The sequence below is a fragment of the Panthera pardus genome, unplaced genomic scaffold (assembly GCF_024362965.1).
Source record: "Panthera pardus isolate Hobbes unplaced genomic scaffold, ASM2436296v1 HiC_scaffold_17, whole genome shotgun sequence".
NCBI lineage: Eukaryota > Metazoa > Chordata > Mammalia > Carnivora > Felidae > Panthera > Panthera pardus.
In genome coordinates, this window is record NW_026526732.1 from 33,103,345 (window position 1) to 33,118,921 (window position 15,577).

General features: G+C 39.2%; 1 protein-coding gene across 2 annotated transcripts in view; it reads right to left on the reverse strand.

Moving 5' to 3' along the window:
• ENPP3 (ectonucleotide pyrophosphatase/phosphodiesterase 3) overlaps positions 1 to 14,314 on the reverse strand; it is a 75,531-nt gene extending 61,217 nt beyond the window's left edge. Inside the window, exons 1-4 of one of the 2 annotated variants that reach the window (XM_053904484.1) lie at positions 14,166 to 14,314; positions 10,536 to 10,611; positions 4,059 to 4,181; positions 2,180 to 2,305 (exon numbers count right to left, since the gene is read on the reverse strand). In XM_053904484.1, the coding sequence (XP_053760459.1) occupies positions 2,180 to 2,305; positions 4,059 to 4,181; positions 10,536 to 10,611; positions 14,166 to 14,243 (403 nt within the window). In that variant the 5' untranslated portion in view covers positions 14,244 to 14,314. Of the gene's footprint in view, positions 1 to 2,179; positions 2,306 to 4,058; positions 4,182 to 6,861; positions 6,978 to 10,535; positions 10,612 to 14,165 lie in introns of those variants that run through there. The other variant, XM_053904485.1, reaches the window with a different exon arrangement.
• Positions 14,315 to 15,577: the final 1,263 nt, after the last annotated feature.

Consider the following 15,577-nt stretch of genomic DNA (forward strand, 5'->3'; position numbering starts at 1 on the left):
ACTTGAAATACATCAGCCACTTGTAATGTATGGAATCTATTTGGATCCTACTTCAGACAATCTTTTTAAAAAATGTTATGAAACAAGCAGAAAAATCAGAACAGTGGATATTTGATGACAACAAACAACAATTGATATTTTTAGATCTATTAATGGTATTATAATTTTGTTAAATACTTACATTTTTTAGATATGTCCTGAAAATATTTACAGATGAATATTAACTCTAGGATTTACTTAGAAATAATCTAAAATTTAGGGAGAAAAGCTGGGGTGGATAAAATTACATTTTTTTTAAGAAAAACAAAATCCAAAACTTGAAGATAAGCAAAAGGAGGACTGATCACTAAACTTCATTTTAATATCATTCTGGGAATTATCTAAAATGGACGTTATCTAATCAAATGGATTATCTAATTACCTAGGAATGTATACCTTTATTTAGCTTATTCTTTACCATTTATTTTACTTCACAGTAACAATAGCAGTTAATTGGTAGAAAAGTGATAGCAACATAACTGATTCTTGTCTGATAACAAAGAAATTTTCCTGTAGAAATGCAAATCATTTCTATCCCACCAAAAGTTACAGTACTTTTTACCTCATTCTAACATTCTTTCCATACTATATATACTTAGTCTCTTTCATTCTCTTTAAGCCAACTGAACATTCCAGTTGGTTATCTCATGAATGAGCTAATTACTCTTTGACATGTTCACATTACATTTATATGAGAGTTGTGTTTTTATCTTTTGAAAATTATACTTTGTCAAGATGAGACAAGACTGGCCATTAGTTGATAACTGCTGGGGCTAGGTGCCAGACATATGGGGAGATCACCATACTATTCTGTTCTGTACATGTGTTAGAAGTTTATCATAAAATCTTTAAAATTCCAAACTTAAAATGTAAGAGTAACTGGCTGGTTTCTTCCAAAATTATTCAAATGCCTTCAAGCTACTGCTTAAAGATTTAATTTTGGCAAAAATCATGTAACCTCTTTAAACAAAATGTTGAACCCTTACAGTAAGAACACATTTACATTTATTTTGAAAAATAAGCTGAAATGATGAAATTAACTCCATCAAAGTGCCCAATTAGTGGTGGTAGTAAACTTCTACACTGCTAAACAATTATTTTTGTATCTATTAAGTTTGAACAATATTGTGCAAGGAATTCAGTAGGAAATTTTACCATATGACCTGAGGACCAGTCTTGAGATAAAAAGTTAAAAGTTATATATTTGGGGTAAAAGCTGGGAAAATATAGAGGTCAGAGGCAGTGTGGTCAGTGAACTTATAGAAATAAGCAAGCAAGAAATTATGCTTGCCTTTGTGAATGTAGCAGAATTTTTAATGATACAATACTAAATGTCAAGCAATAATTATTTGAAAAAGAAGTTACCATTTCAGGCTTTTATTTTTCTTTTTTTGATAGCTCTTTTTAGTTGGTTTTCAATTACATTTTGTAATAAAAACTGATTCATCCATTAGTGCAAAACCTATTTTCTACTAAGAGATTACAGTTAATGTTTCTTCTATAACATCTTCCTCCTAGTCCTCTTATCGGGTGTGGCATTATGAAAAAAAGGTTGATAGCTTGAAGCAATTTTGTTGCTGTGTGTTTATGCTCACTTTTCATAAATTTCATTAGGTGTTCAGAGGGATTAGTAATTAAAAAAAAAAATCTACAGTATCTCACTTAGAGCTGGAATCAGGAGTTGAACCTGTATCCTAATCTTGGCTCTGCATTAACTCTCTCATGGTCTTTAATCAGTAATTTAACCAGTCAGGACACAGCTGTTTCAACAGTCACATTGGTTTAACAGACTGATATACAAGCCAGATAATCTCTTTCCTCATGTTTTAACTTTAGGATCTGCCATCTGTTGTCTCAAACCACAAGTATTTCTATCATAGTCATTGGACTAGAGAAACCTTGCCTTACCAAGAAATACAGAACTTTCACCTTTCTCTTCTTTTCTATAGTCCCTATGTTATGAGCTCCCTCTCTCTACAGCACACAAGCCGCATTTCTTCCCACGGTAAACACACTGGCCATTTCTTCTACGTGGAGTAGCTCAAGATTCTCTGACTCGTTTTCGTTTATGCAGCCTAGACCAGTCAGCTCTGGAGTCACTGAACCCGTGGAGGCAAATGGTTCAATCTCCTCTGCTTACCTTGACAGACACTGTTATAGTCAGCACAGCAGTCTTTCCTCTGCAGACAATCATCTGAACAAGAGCAGAGGCTGGAATCTAGTCTGGTCTCCCCACAACGAAATCTATTGCATGTCCATATTTGAGCTGTAAAATCACACAGTTCGGTTGCCAGCATTTAACTTCTTGTAAGTATCCAATATCAAACATGAATTCCATGCGTTTATCCCTGTATTACTGGGCAGTCAAAGTCTTGGCTTATCGCCCTAATAAATGAGAATATGTAAGACAAACAAGGGGCTATCCACCGCTTTTCTTCATTTGGCACGGGTGCAGTCTTTCAAGCAGCAGCTCTGATCCACCTAGCAGGTACACCTCTGAGTTTGGAGAAACTCTGAACACTGGCTCTGTCCCCACCCACCCCACCCTATTGGGAAATAGGAGTTCCCAACAGCGATGAACCGTTATGCCTGAATGATTGTTGCCACCCAAGAGCAGTTTTATCTAAGGACAGGCAGCAAGGAAGAGGCAGTGACAACAGAAGTAGCAGGAACACGGTCAGGTGGGTAAGGATGTAGGGAGGTCAGGGCACCTCGCAGCTGAGGGTGACAGAACTGGTGGATGAGCCTCCGCCATGCCCTTGCTGTTATCCCAGGCTATGTGCTCAGTTATGACATCAGTGTAAATAAACATCTGGGCTAAAAACAGCAAGAGACTGCACCGCCGTTGTTTCCTAGTGCCACCTGCTAGGAGTCAGTGTCTAAAATCAACATCAGCCCTGTGCGGAGACAAATGCATTGAACAGGTAACTGCTGTGTGCTTCCATTGTGCACGAAGTTCTTCATTGCCCTTCACTTATTATTAGAAAATACTGGGAAAGGTTTAGTAAAGGGAATACACATCTTATCTACAGTACGTTATCCCTTCCCTCTTATCCTTTTCAGAAAGCGTAATGTAAGGAGTTCTGTTATTCCAGTCTTACTCTCCTTGAATCACTAGCCACCCCCGTATGCACATGCCGTCGCTGGTTTCTTAAAAAATTAAACATTGTGAACGGTCTCTTCTCCCCAGAGAATAGTGTTTTTCAAGTTGCGTTCTGTGGAGCACTGGCATCAGAATCACCAAGATGATTCTGCTTTCCAAGTGAATCTTATGCATCCTAAAATCTAAGAGCCACTGCCAATGAAACTAAGATGATTAACTTGAGTCATAGTGAAACTCCATTGTGACATCTGTACTCCATGCAACATACACAGCATCTTGTCTGCTAGAGACTAGTACTCCTCAACCTCAATCAGATCAAGTGTGGACTCTATGTTTAGTACTGTAAAGGGGGGAATGGTAATCATAGATCCCATACACAAGCTGTTATGAGTTAAATAATGTCCCCACAAAATGTTGGAGTCCTAGCCCCCAATGTCATGAATGTGACCTTGCTTAGAAAAAGATCTCTGTAGACACTCAAGTTAAAATGAGGTCCTTAGTGTGGGCCCTATCCAGTGCGACTGGTATTTTTATAAAACGGGGAAAGTTGGACATGAACTCACACACACAGGGAAGACTGCGAAGACACAAGAGAACTCTCCGTGAAGACGGAGGCAGAGTTTGGGGTTACGCTACCACAAACCAACAACTGCCAGTGACTGCCAGCAACCCACCAGCTAGGAGAGGGGCAAGGAACAGATTCTCCCTTGTAGCCCTTAGAAAGAACCAACCTTCAAAACAGCTATATCCCGGCTTTCTAGCCTCTGGGACTGTGAGAAAATGAATTTCTGTGGGTTAAGTCTCCCCCTCCCCAGTTTCTGTGTTATGGCAGCCCTAGAAAACTAATACACATCGGACGTGCATTCGTGAAAGCACAACCAACATGTTACAATGAACTTATCCTCAGAGTCCATACTTGATTTCACACAGGTGTCTTCAAAATCCCAGCAACAGTCACCCCGCTGTTTACATTCCATATCACACCTGCAGCTCTCCAGTCCTCTGAATGAAGAATCAAAGCATTTCTTCCTGCAACTGCCTGCAGAGTAGAGGAAATGAGAAAACCAGTGCTTAGGAGTTATCCAGTATCTCAGAGCTGGATGAAGCACACAGAAGAGGTACCTAGTACAGACCTCTGACCTCTGTAGGTCAAACAGGTATTTTGTTATTGCGCTGTATGATTCATCAGTGCAAAGTGATAAATAATAAGCGATTTTTCCGTAGGACTCCAGAGAGGTCCCAGACTCAGAAATACCAGGCACCATTAGGTGAAGGTAGGAGGCACAGGCAGAGGCTAAATGTAGCGGAATTGGGTGAAAGTCTGGAGCTGGAGCAGCAACTATCCACCCCACTTCTGTCTTCACATTGAAGGCTCATAATCTGGAGAAATTTAGGAAAAGTAGCTTTCCTCACAGAGGCAGACACAGAGGATAGCTACGAGGAGAAAAGAGGAACACGCCATATTCACAAACGTGAACAGATGGTTACCAGACATTTGAGAATGGCAAGATAATATCCAACATAAAAACATAGACCAAAACAAATAAGAAGAGAAAGAAAGAAAGAAAGAAAGAAAGAGAGAAAGAAAGAAAAGGAAAAAGAAAAGCTTGATTGAAAAGGAAACAATGCAAGGAATGGAAGAGTTAAACACAAATATACACACGCACAGCTAATGGTGAGATCCTGTGAAGAGACAACATTGTATCCATGAAATAAGAAAGAAAGCTATAATTTAAAAAAGAGAAATAACATCCTGGGAATAAAAACATGAGAAATAAAAACATAAGAGCGGTAATGAAAAATTCAGTAGAGGGGTTGTGGTAGGCAGAATCATGGTTCCCAACATGATTTGTTCCCCTAATCCCCAAGACTGAATATGCTATGCTGTTTTACACAGCAAAGAGACATTGCAGATGTAATTAAGGCTATTACTTAGTTGACCTTAAAACAGGAATGTGGTACCTAAAAGTGAAAACAAAGAAAGTGGAGATGATATTATTAAAGAATTCACATTATAAAATTCACCAGAACTGAAAAGCTTAAATTATTACATCAACATTTCGCAGGGCAAAACTCACACCAAGAGCTCAACAGGAATAAAGTGATCTTGAAAGCTCACGGAGAAAAATCATAAGCAATCTGTAAAAGATCACAAGTCAGAATGGTATCAAATTTCTTAAAAGCAATACTGGAACCTAGAAGATAGGAAAGCAATGTCTTCATTTTTTTTAAAGGAAAATTATGTTCATCTCAGAATTCAGTATCTAGCCAAACCATTAAGTGTTAAGTTAGGGTGATGAAGATATCTTTATATAGGTAAGAACTCAAGTTAAATCTCATATGCATCCTATTTTAGGAAACTACTAAAGATGTTCTTTAGCAAAATGAGGAAGTAACACAAAGAGATCCAAAAACTATGAGATCCAACACAATGGAGAGTCTAGCGAAATAACAACCATAGGTATATGAGAGCAAACAAAGAGAGAAAACTAAGAGAGCAAACAACACAGATCAGAGCAGCAGGACAGAGGAACAAAAATTAAAATAAAAGATATCACTCTATACCTAACTTTACACTGCCAAAAATGAGAGAGCCAGAGAATGCCAAGAGTTGGTGGGGATACATGGTAAAGACAGAGTAGGCTGTAGCAGCCATTCTAGGAAGCAATCTGGGGCTACTCAACTGAGTTAAAATACAAACCCTAATTATGAGGGAGCTTGGGGCAAGCTGAAGGCAAAATATAGGTTGGTACACACACACACACACCCAGGTGGAATATGTGTGATATTCCTCGGACACTCCTGGCTACCCAAGAACAAAGGAAAGGGGTTTAAGTGCTTGCCATGGTAATTCGGGAAACTAAAGCAAATGAAAAATTAAATTCCCTTACTGCCTACAGCCCATTGACAAGTCCTTGAGACAGGCAGAGTGACCTCCCTCTAGGAGCTCAGCTGCTGGATAATGCTTTGCTAGGGGCAAAAAGGAATCTTGGCATAACATTATCCCAACTTTGAGGATCCCATAAGTCTGCTTCCTTTACCCCAACTGCCCCAAGATATATGCTGGCAATCATACTCCAAGCTTATGGCCCCCCGATATACATCTAAAGGGTCTCATGACTGAGGTTTTATAAAATGGTAATAAATGGCATTTCCCTAGTAACAGCTAGCCCCTCAAGGTCCTGGAAACCCTGCTTCCAAAATTCCTTAGAGACTTACTCTATCCTTGACCCTCTCCCAATCTGAGGGTATGTAATGAGTTACTGGTCAGGACCCCAGTGAAGTTCTTCCTGCCCATGGGTCCTATCCCCATGCTTTAATAAAATCACCTTTTTGCACCAAAGACATCTTCAAGAATTCTTTCTTGGCCATCAGCTCCAGACCCCACAAACGCTCCATCACCCCCAAATTTCATCACTAAGACCCGGGAATTCTATCCCTGGTAGATGATGAAGCAATCTCACACAAGTCCATAAGGGAACCTGCAGGATATATGTGGTGTAAAGGAACTAACGTCAGTCAGGCACTGGGGGGAGGGCATAGGTTAAATAGTACATTAGATACATGCTAAAGAGTATTAAGTAGTAAGTAGATAGATGCATAAGAATAGATGCATGATAACAATGTAGATCGATCTTAAGAAACATTCAGTGAAAAAGTAACCAAAAAAGTGTTATACCATTTATACAAAAGGCCTTTACATTTTTATATTCACTCACCTGCTTTGAAACATTTTCTGCACATGGTTTCTAGGAAACAACAATCACTTGGCTTTCCTCCCACATTCCTGACAAATTCTTCCTAGGCTTCATCTGTGGGTTTTTTCCCCCACCGCATGTTCCCAATTCTGTAAGGTTAGTGTGTTCCAGTCACATTGCTTTAAGTCCCACATATGATGCTGATAACCACCTCACTGTATGTCCATCTAGAACTTCCCTTCAAAAGACAGCCTCATATATCCAACTGCCTTCGTGGTTTTTCCTCTTGGACATCTAGTAAATATTTCAAATTTAACATGTCCAAAAACGAGCTCCCGATTATTCTCCCCAAACCAGCTTCTTCTACAGTGTTTCCCATCTCAGTTAGGGAATTTCTGTATTTCCAGCTGTTCCTATCAAAAATCTTGAGGTCATTCTTCTTTCTCCGTATCCATTCTGTCAATAAAATCTATCTACCACATCAAAGATATCCAGGACCTAAACATGTCTCACCAGTTACAATCACTGCTGTAGTTCAAGACATAAAACTTGTATGGATTATGGCAATAATTTCCCAGTTGGTGTTCCCCACGTCTCCTCGTTTCACTCTGCCATTTATTCAAACACAGTAGCCTGAATGAGTGTACCGAAAGCAAACCACAGCATGTCATTTCTCTGCTCCAATCACTTCCCAGCACTCTCAGAATAAAAGCCTGTGGCCATATTCAATCTATCAGCCTCACTGATTTGGCTTCTCTTCAGTCCTTTGGTCCATCTCATTTTATGACCAACCTCCTTCTTGTCCTCTTAGTTCGAACTCACTGATCTTGTTACTTGTTAAATGAACTTGCCAGGCAAGCTCCTGCCTTAAGCCTTTGCACTTGTTTTTTTTCCTCTCGCCTGGAATGTCCCTCCACAAATATCCCTGTTTCTCCCTTACTTCTTCAGCTCTTTACAAAAGTTATTTCACATACACCCCCAATCCTACCCCAACTCAATATTTTATAATCCCCTTTTCAGCTTTACTTACTCCCTAGCACTTTATCATATATATATATATATATATATATATATATATGACTTATTTATTTTTTATTGTCTCCCTTCCATGCTAGAATGTAAACTCTTTGAAGTCTCCCAGTAATTAGAATAGTACCTAGCATACAGTCAGTGTTCAATTATTGAAGAGTAAGTAAAAAGCATGTGTACATAAAAGAACACATTTTTTAATGTTTTATTTATTTTTGACAGAGAGAGAGAGAGAGAGAGAGAGAGACAGAGAGACAGAGCATGAACGGGGGAGGGGCAGAGAGAGAGGGAGACACAGAATCCGAAGGAGGCTCCAGGCTCTGAGCTGTCAGCACAAAGCCCGACGCGGGGCTCGAACTCACAGACCGCGAGATCGTGACCTGAGCCGAAGTCGGATGCTCAACCGACTGAGCCACCCAGGCGCCCCAAAAGAACACATTTATAAGAATACATACAAACTCGGGGCGCCTGGGTGGCTCAGTCGGTTGCGCGTGAGAGGGCTGAGAAAATTAAAACTTAAAAGCTTAAGTTATGGGAAACTGAAACCTAACCAAGCTTAACCAGCTTGTTCCGCTTCTGTACAATTGCTTGGCGCGCCCATGTATTCCTGATCAATCATTGTTGCCTGGCACATCCGTATATTCCTGGTCAACCATTGTTACTTGGCACATCCGTGTACTCCTGATCAATCATTGTTGCCTGGCACATCCGTGTATTCCTGATCAATCATTGTGATACCCATACCCCCGGTTGTGGTCTGACCTAAAGGCAGGAACCAATCGAATACTGTTAAGTGTCCAACTTTAAACACCAACCAATCGCAGCTCTGTAACTGTGGAAAATTCCTGATTTCCCCATGACTTGTTTGTACCTGTCTATAAAAGGGGTGTAAAAACCTCTCTCATGACCTCTCGGCATCACCGGCAACAAGGGCGCAGAGGTCCAGGTTCGAACCTGCAATAAATGACCCTTGCTGCTTAGCTTTGACTCTGGACTCTGGTGGTTCATTTTTGGGGGTCTCTTAGACTCTGGGCATTTCACGCGTCCGACTTCAGCTCAGGTCACGATCTCACGGTCTGTGAGTTCGAGCCCCGCGTCGGGCTCTGGGCTGACAGCTCAGAGCCTGGAGCCTGCTTCAGATTCTGTGTCTCCCTCTCTCTCTGCCCCTCCCCCGTTCATGCTATGTCTCTCTCTGTCTCAAAAATAAATAAATGTTTAAAAAAAAAAAAAAAAAAAAAAAAAGAATACATACAAACTCAAACTAGAAGAACTACTTTTAAAATTCACACTGCCTATGAAAAGCAGGTTAACTGGAATGGAGAATGGTGAAAATGGTCCAGGGTTGGGGATTAGGAATCAGTGGTAAAAGAATGAGGAAGTGACTATTTCAAGAGCGCTGGCAAAGGAGGGGCTGGAGTTAAATACCAAAGTCCTGGAGGGGGTGGTGCCACATGAGGGTTGACAGACGGAGATAAAAGGACAAGAATAAGGAACAATGACACTGGGAAGCCAGCCAGTAGGTGCAATAAAATAAGGAGGTGAGAGAAACAGCCAAAATAATCAGAGATTAGTATGTGCCTCTTGCAATTAATTTACGTAATTTAAGAGAAGCAAGAAGTGATGTACTTCTGTGCACACTTACATCAGAATAATACTACTAAAGTGGCCCAGAAACACTTGTTAGATCTAAGCCTAGGGCTCTGTAGTTCAGAAACACAACCTGTAGCTCTGTACTATAATTCAGAAACACAACAGCCAAGTGACTCAAAAAAGATAGTAATTTTCCAGGTAAGGTCCACCTTTTCAGTTCTGCCGTGTTCCCATGCTATCCTGGGAGTACTGAATGTTTGTTAATTTTTAAGTGAAAACATAACTGAAAAATTGTTTATCAGTCTCACCAAGAGTCTCCCTAATGAAGAAGCAAAAAGACCTTCCCCAAGGGAGTCAAACTAAAAGTTAATCAGCCAAATTAAAAAGGAGAACAAATGATCTCATGTTCGACCTCCTACTTCCCCTTAATAAAAGTACCCAAACAATACATAACAAAACTTAGACAATGCTTGTAAATGATTTATTTATTGTTCATATTGACCAGATATTGCAAAAAAAGATGTATTTTGATATGTTGCAGCATCTTTCTCCAATTTTTTCTTTGCTTCTCAGGAGGAAAAATAAAGAAACATGAAGCTTTTAGTCTGCACTACATTTCAAGAATGTGTCATTGCCTAGCCAAGAAATAGTGAGATTTCAAGAAGAAAGTGATACCTTCTCCCAGGAGGTCCTGGGAGGGGAGTAACCAAGACTTTTGAGGCCAAGTTTATCAGCAGGTAGGAATGACTAGAGTAGATGTTGAGACAGAAGGAGTCTTTGATCCAGTTATCAAATACTCTATGAAGGTGAGAACAAATGAGGGGAAAATACAGGAATGATATGACTCTCAAAGGAGTAAGGGGTGAGGGTAAAAGAGTGAAGTCCAGAAATGACATTGGATAATGCTAACCACAGATGTGGGCTCCCGATAAGTGCGGTGTGGGAGAAGAAGAAACCTTGGATGAGACTGCTCCACGCAAGAGAGAGGGGGCTCGAGAGAGGGGACAAGTTTCAACGGTAAAGGTGAGGAGAAAGGAGGAATCAGGAAATGTGTTGAGAAAACACTGAGGGGTTACCTTGCTCCTCTTGTCGCCTGAGTCCAAGCCCCAGGCCCAGTCCAAGTGACACAATCACCAACAAAGCAAGGAGAACCTATATTTAAAATAAGGAAAAGTGGCCTTTACAATTTTTAAAAAATGTACAAAGGTGCAAAGATCCCGCCCTCCATCAGTGAATCGAAAGCCCCACAGCAAGCTAGTTATTCATAACACCAGATCCAACAGTGACAGGGGAACGTACAATTTTAAAGGCCTGAAAATAAGAAAGCTCTGGGCACAAGTTTAAAATAGTATTTACTACAGATCTTTAAATTCCAATGTATGAGTCCTGGTTAGCATAACCCCAGATTGAGTTAAAGCATGGATGAAACTACGAGGGCCATTTACCTTTGCCCACTTCTCATTCTTAACTAGGTACCTGTTTGGAGATGATTTATCTAAGAGCATTCCTGAGTTGTGAAATCGTTAACTACCTCATTCCTAGGGAGCAGGGGTTTCCCTCCCAGCTCTGTCCTATGGAGGGGATGAGAATAGTTAATACGTGTGAAAATACAGCATTCAAATAATTAACTGGCAAATGATTCGCTTTGATCTCTAGCACAGACAACGATGTGGAAGCTCTGTGACCAAAGATTGTGTGTGTCACTCATTATCACTACTGCTGACAAGGCTCTTCAGTGTAGTGGACTTTATGCAATGACTAGAATTAAACTGTGATATAATTGCAGAGAATTATTCCCACTCACCTTTTTCCCCACCCAGTAAGTCCAATGATAAGCATGCTGGATGACAGAGCTTGAAAAACATATATTGCCATAGAATATGAACACAACAAACACATGAATTACTTAGGAATGTATTTTACAACTCCAATAACCTTTGTTATAGCTTTTTAAAAAATCACTTTCATAAAAAACACAATAACAAAATTTGCTTCGATAATACTGTAAACCACTGATTTTGTTTTCACTCTGAAAATCATCTGGAAAATTAACATGTCTAATTTTTACAACAGCAGTGGATTCAGGGACTGGGAAAATATGTGAAAATACTATGTAAACAATTCTTTTTTTTTTATATTTTATTTTAAATAATCTCTATACCCAACGTGGGGCTCAAACTCACAACCCCGAGATCGAGAGTCACATGCTCTATGGACTGAGCCACCCAGGCACCCCCTATGAAAACAATTCTTACATAAAGTCTGATACTTCGCCCAGGTTTCAGTGACCTTCCAGCATTCAGTGGAAAGAATGGAGAGGGAAAAAGTGAACATAAATAGTTACTAAATAGCATCACTAGCACTGAGTCCCTTATTATGATGCTAAAAAGCCACTCATGACCAGGACTAGGAATACAAAGCAGGGAAACACTGGGACATAGTCCCTATGGTAAACCTCATAGATTTACAAAATCTATGTAAATCATAGATTTAAAAATTGGTATATTTTGGTTTACATCTTATCATTAGTCCTTTTACCATTCAAACTTGATGGGAAAATAAACAGCATCTAGCTGTCCCTAGGATGCTCTAGAACTTTCTCCTGTTAAATCTTAGTGTCTGTTTCTTGACGACTCTACTTGTTCTGTGTATTTTTGGCTTGCTCTCGCATTATTCTGTAAATTCCCTGAGAAGAAGCTTCTTCATTTTTAAAAAATTTTGTTTAAAGGGGCAGAGAGAGGGGGACAGAGGATCTGACAGGCTGACAGCAGTGAGCCGATGTGGGGCTCCAACTCACAAACCATGAGATCATGACCTGAGCTGAAGTCGGACACTCAACCGACTGAGCCACTGAGGTGTCCCAAAGAAGCTTCATTTTTAATCTCCTATAATGACTTCCCCTAAATGAGTAATTCTGAGTTAGCTTCTTGATATTTAGGTGCATATGCATCTTAAACTATTTATGCTAGCTACAAAATGGACAGGGGAGAACTCGGACTCCAAAAATCACCAAGAAGCCAACATTTGGCTTTAGAAAGCTGTATAAAGAGTGCCAGCAACACAGTAGATACATCTAAAGCTTCTTGAATGAAACCTATGTTAAAATTTGGAAACAGGGTATTTCTGAAACTACAATTTTAAAATACTGAGCTTCTAGGGGCCCCTAGGTGGCTCAGTCAGTTAAGTGCCCGACTTCGGGTCAGGTCATGATCTCGCGGTTTGTGAGGTCGAGCCCCATGTCAGGCTCTATGCTGACAGCTCGAAGCCTGGATCCTGCTTCGGATTCTGTGTCTCCCTCTCTCTCTGTCCCTCCCCTGCTCATGCTCTGTCTCTCTCTGTCTCTCTCTCTCAATAATTAATAAGTGTTAAAAAAATTAAAGTACTGAGCTTCTATTATACATACTAGTAAACCACTGGAAGGATAGAAAGAAGGAACATAAGTGATGCACAAAATTTTGCTTTCAAGGAGTTTATAATTTCTTTAATTTATAGATGGAATAAATCTAATAAATGGCATAAGAGTTAAAAGAGCACTCTAAAGTTCCCAGAAGGATAATGACTAAATAGAGTATCTTGACAGTTTACTTTGTTATAGTTCCTGGGCTCAATGCTCACACACATTGCTTCATTTACTTCTAGAAACAATGCTTGAGTGACAGAATGGTGGTGACATTACCTAAGGCAGGGAACTTAGGAGAAAAATGCAGCAGGATAGGTGTGAGAAATTATGCAACTGTTTTTGGCTGGAGTTACTGGATGAGAGCCAGCAAGCAGGCATTTGAAATCTTGTGCCAGAAACTCAGCAAGAAGTCAGACCTACCGGCCTACTTGAAATTCTTGGTTGAGAATATGACTTTTACAACCATGAAAAGATGAGATTGCCTAAAGGAAAGATATTTAGACAAGGTTTGGTGGAATGCTATGTGCAAGAAAGAAGAAAGTCAGCCAAGAATGCAGATAAAGAGAAAAGTCATAAAAATGGGGATATTAATGCCATCACGGAAGCATGGGGAGAGAATAATTCAAGATGAGAACAAAACAATATCCACATATTGTTGTTATGGAGACACAGCAGGAGGACAGAGGAGAAGGAAAGACTTTCAAGAAGATGACTTCAGGAGAGTGAAAACAAGCAAGGGAACAGGGAATGAATGGGTGAGTGGTGAGAAAACCGGGGCAGTGGATGGAGCTCCCCTTCCCCAAACATTTGAGAGTAATCAAATCAAGGAAAGCTTTATTTTTCAGAACAGGGAAGATCTTAACATATAAAAAAAAAAAAAAAGCAAAGAGAAAAAAGGTAAAAGAGGCCATCTTTAGGAGTAAAGAAAACTAGATAAAAGCAACAGTCCAACAAAGAATATGATATACAGTGATCTTTGATTTTTTACTCTGTGGTCTTAAAAATATTCACGCAATAAAATGGTGATTTGGGATGGGATTATAATCGTGCTAAAATCAATGCTGCAAAGTGTTTTGCCACAAGATGCCAACTTTTTAGGATGGATCAGATATTAACTTGGTATTCAAATTTCTTGGGCAAAATGGTATTCAAAATATTAACGTGGCATTGGAGCTGTCACAAGGGCCAAAGTGAATGCAATCACTTAAAACTTTACACTCAAAAAGCAACACCAATGTAAATGGGGAGTCATACACTTAACATTTATCACAAAGCTACAAAGACTAAAATTAAAAGCTGTACTTACAATACAAATTATCTTATACGTCCTAACAGTGCTCCTCTTGACAGGTTCTTCCATTGATAGAGTCTGCGTAGACTCCATTAGCTGTATAAACCTGTTTTACTAGAAGACAGTAGTACTCCTTCCTTTTTCTAGTCCAGCAAAGAGAAACTGAATGAGTTACACAGCTGTGAGTAACTTCAATGTTTTGGAAGGTCACAGCTCGTTAATGATTGGACAATCAAAAGGGAGGAAAAAGGCTGTAATGACAATAGTGTCATGAGATGAAAGTCCTCTTCCAGGACATTGTAGACAAATACTACATATTAATCAAAATACATGTAACAATAATAATAATCAAATTTTAATACAATTTGATCATTTGTTTTCTTCAAAAATAACCCAAAACAAATGGTTTTGTTATAGAAATTCCAGGGAGTTTCTACATTTGTAATACACTTAATTTCACAGTTGAAAGTCAACTACTAAAAATGTGCTTTAACCATATAGGAATCCCATAACTCTGTTGAATTTATATAAAGTACTTAATTATAAAAGAATTATGTCTTCTTGTTTTAAAGGGTTCACAGTTTGAAATGTTTTCATACGTATTATCTCATATCAAACTTAACAACATCCCTTATAAACATTTTATTCCTATTTTGTAGTTGAGTCAAATAAAGGTCTGATTATTCAAAGTCAGGTCTGTGACTTACTTGTCCCAAGTCACATATTTACTAGATTCCAGAAGTAGAACTGAAACCCAAGTCTTCTACTCCCCAAATTCAAGTTAACTTTCATTGAGCAATTAAACTCGCTCTTTTCTTCTTTACATAGACAAGAGCATCCTCATACATGCACTTCATGCTGAGAAGGGGAGTACAGGTTTATGATGAAAGAAATAAATTAACAGCAATGTAGCCAGAGAGTTATGGTAAATGGTGGGCATAAGCTCTTCCAGCTTAAATGACCCTAAGGCAGTAATTCTCAAAATGTGATTCCCTGGAACACTAGTCCTATGAAAACCTCCTTGGTTACATAAAGCTTTAGAACTCTTTTCTAATGTAAAGATTATTAAAAAAAATCCTGTAGGCTCAGTATAGTCTTTGGAAAACACTAAACTATTACAATCTTAAAAGCAGTGAAAAGAAATAGGAAAAGAATCTATCCCAATATACAATGACTTATAAATATGAATATTATTTCTGAAAGTCATGTCAAAATCCCTTTTTCTACTATTGGAGCCCATGCCCTTAAGGAAAACTGCAGAATAAGAGCCATGTTTCCTTTTAAGGGTTTGTGCTGTTCTTTCTCAGCTCAGGATACCCTCCCCCCCCCCCCAACTTTACCTTCATGCCTAATCACTGGAAGTACCTGCATGAGTTGCTGACACAGAAGAAATGAGTTTTAGAAGATGATGCCATAGAGATAACCTA